The 913-nt window shown below is 43.9% G+C and overlaps 1 protein-coding gene across 1 annotated transcript; it reads right to left on the reverse strand.

The window, feature by feature from the left end:
* Positions 1–72: 72 nt before the first annotated feature.
* On the reverse strand, positions 73–253 carry SARC_17405 (hypothetical protein; the record flags this gene model as incomplete). The annotated part of the gene is made up of 1 exon (XM_014288499.1): positions 73–253. A coding segment is annotated over one exon (181 nt), but the record flags the coding sequence as incomplete, so codon positions are not given.
* Between the last annotated feature and the right edge of the window lie 660 nt (positions 254–913).

Below are 913 nucleotides of genomic sequence, written 5' to 3' on the forward strand. Positions count from 1 at the left end.
TAAATACATGTACATATATATTTACTCTACCTACATACACAAATGTATCAACATAGATACATACACACTTACCATGACGGTCAAGGTAGTGGGAGATGGTGTACTCGGCAATGGGACCAGCCGTTAGCACTTCCATGTCTTTCAGTGCAACGCCATCGTACGGACATGAGTACAAGTAGCCAGTCTCATTGGTATTCATACAAATCGGGTCGTCGTTTTGCGTAGTACAGTCGTCGTAGGCCGATACGTACACCTATGGTTTGTAAGGTTATTGAAGTGGATGAGAAGATGCGGACATAGACAATAATCGTAGGCGATTACTAACATATTTGTAGTAGTGTACAAGTGTTGGCTGTGTGGTTATACGTATGCGTATTAGATTATACACTTGACCAGATAAAAACATATGCAATCATCATATGCGGAAAGCGTATTGCTGTGAAAGACAGCGCAGATGCTAGTTGAGACTTATTGCTAGACTTATATATATATATATATCATGACATACCTCACCCATATCTCTCGCACTAAGATCAGACCAGCATGCAAAGTCACATGTCTCATTGGTATTCCACGGGTACGTCTGATTGCCCACAGTCACCGTATCGCAGTATCCATTGATCGGATACTCATCACTGGTGACAGTCCAGTCAGGTGATATGAGCAGCAGCAGCACAATCCCCAGCCAAATCACTACCGTAAACAGACTGACAAGTATAAACTCGCAGCGTCCGACTACTTCTAAGCGCATTATAGGGCTTGGCCGAAGGCTTATAAACATAGGGCCTGTGGGATTGGGGGTGAAGACGTCATTGTTGCTGGCACACACCGAGGACGAGAAAGGTTGGGTTGAGTTCTCGCTGCAGTAGGAAATGGGGTGGTGACTAATTAGAGAGTGACGAAATGCTATATA

Source organism: Sphaeroforma arctica (assembly GCF_001186125.1).
Source record: "Sphaeroforma arctica JP610 unplaced genomic scaffold supercont1.10651, whole genome shotgun sequence".
NCBI classification, from domain to species: Eukaryota; class Ichthyosporea; order Ichthyophonida; genus Sphaeroforma; species Sphaeroforma arctica.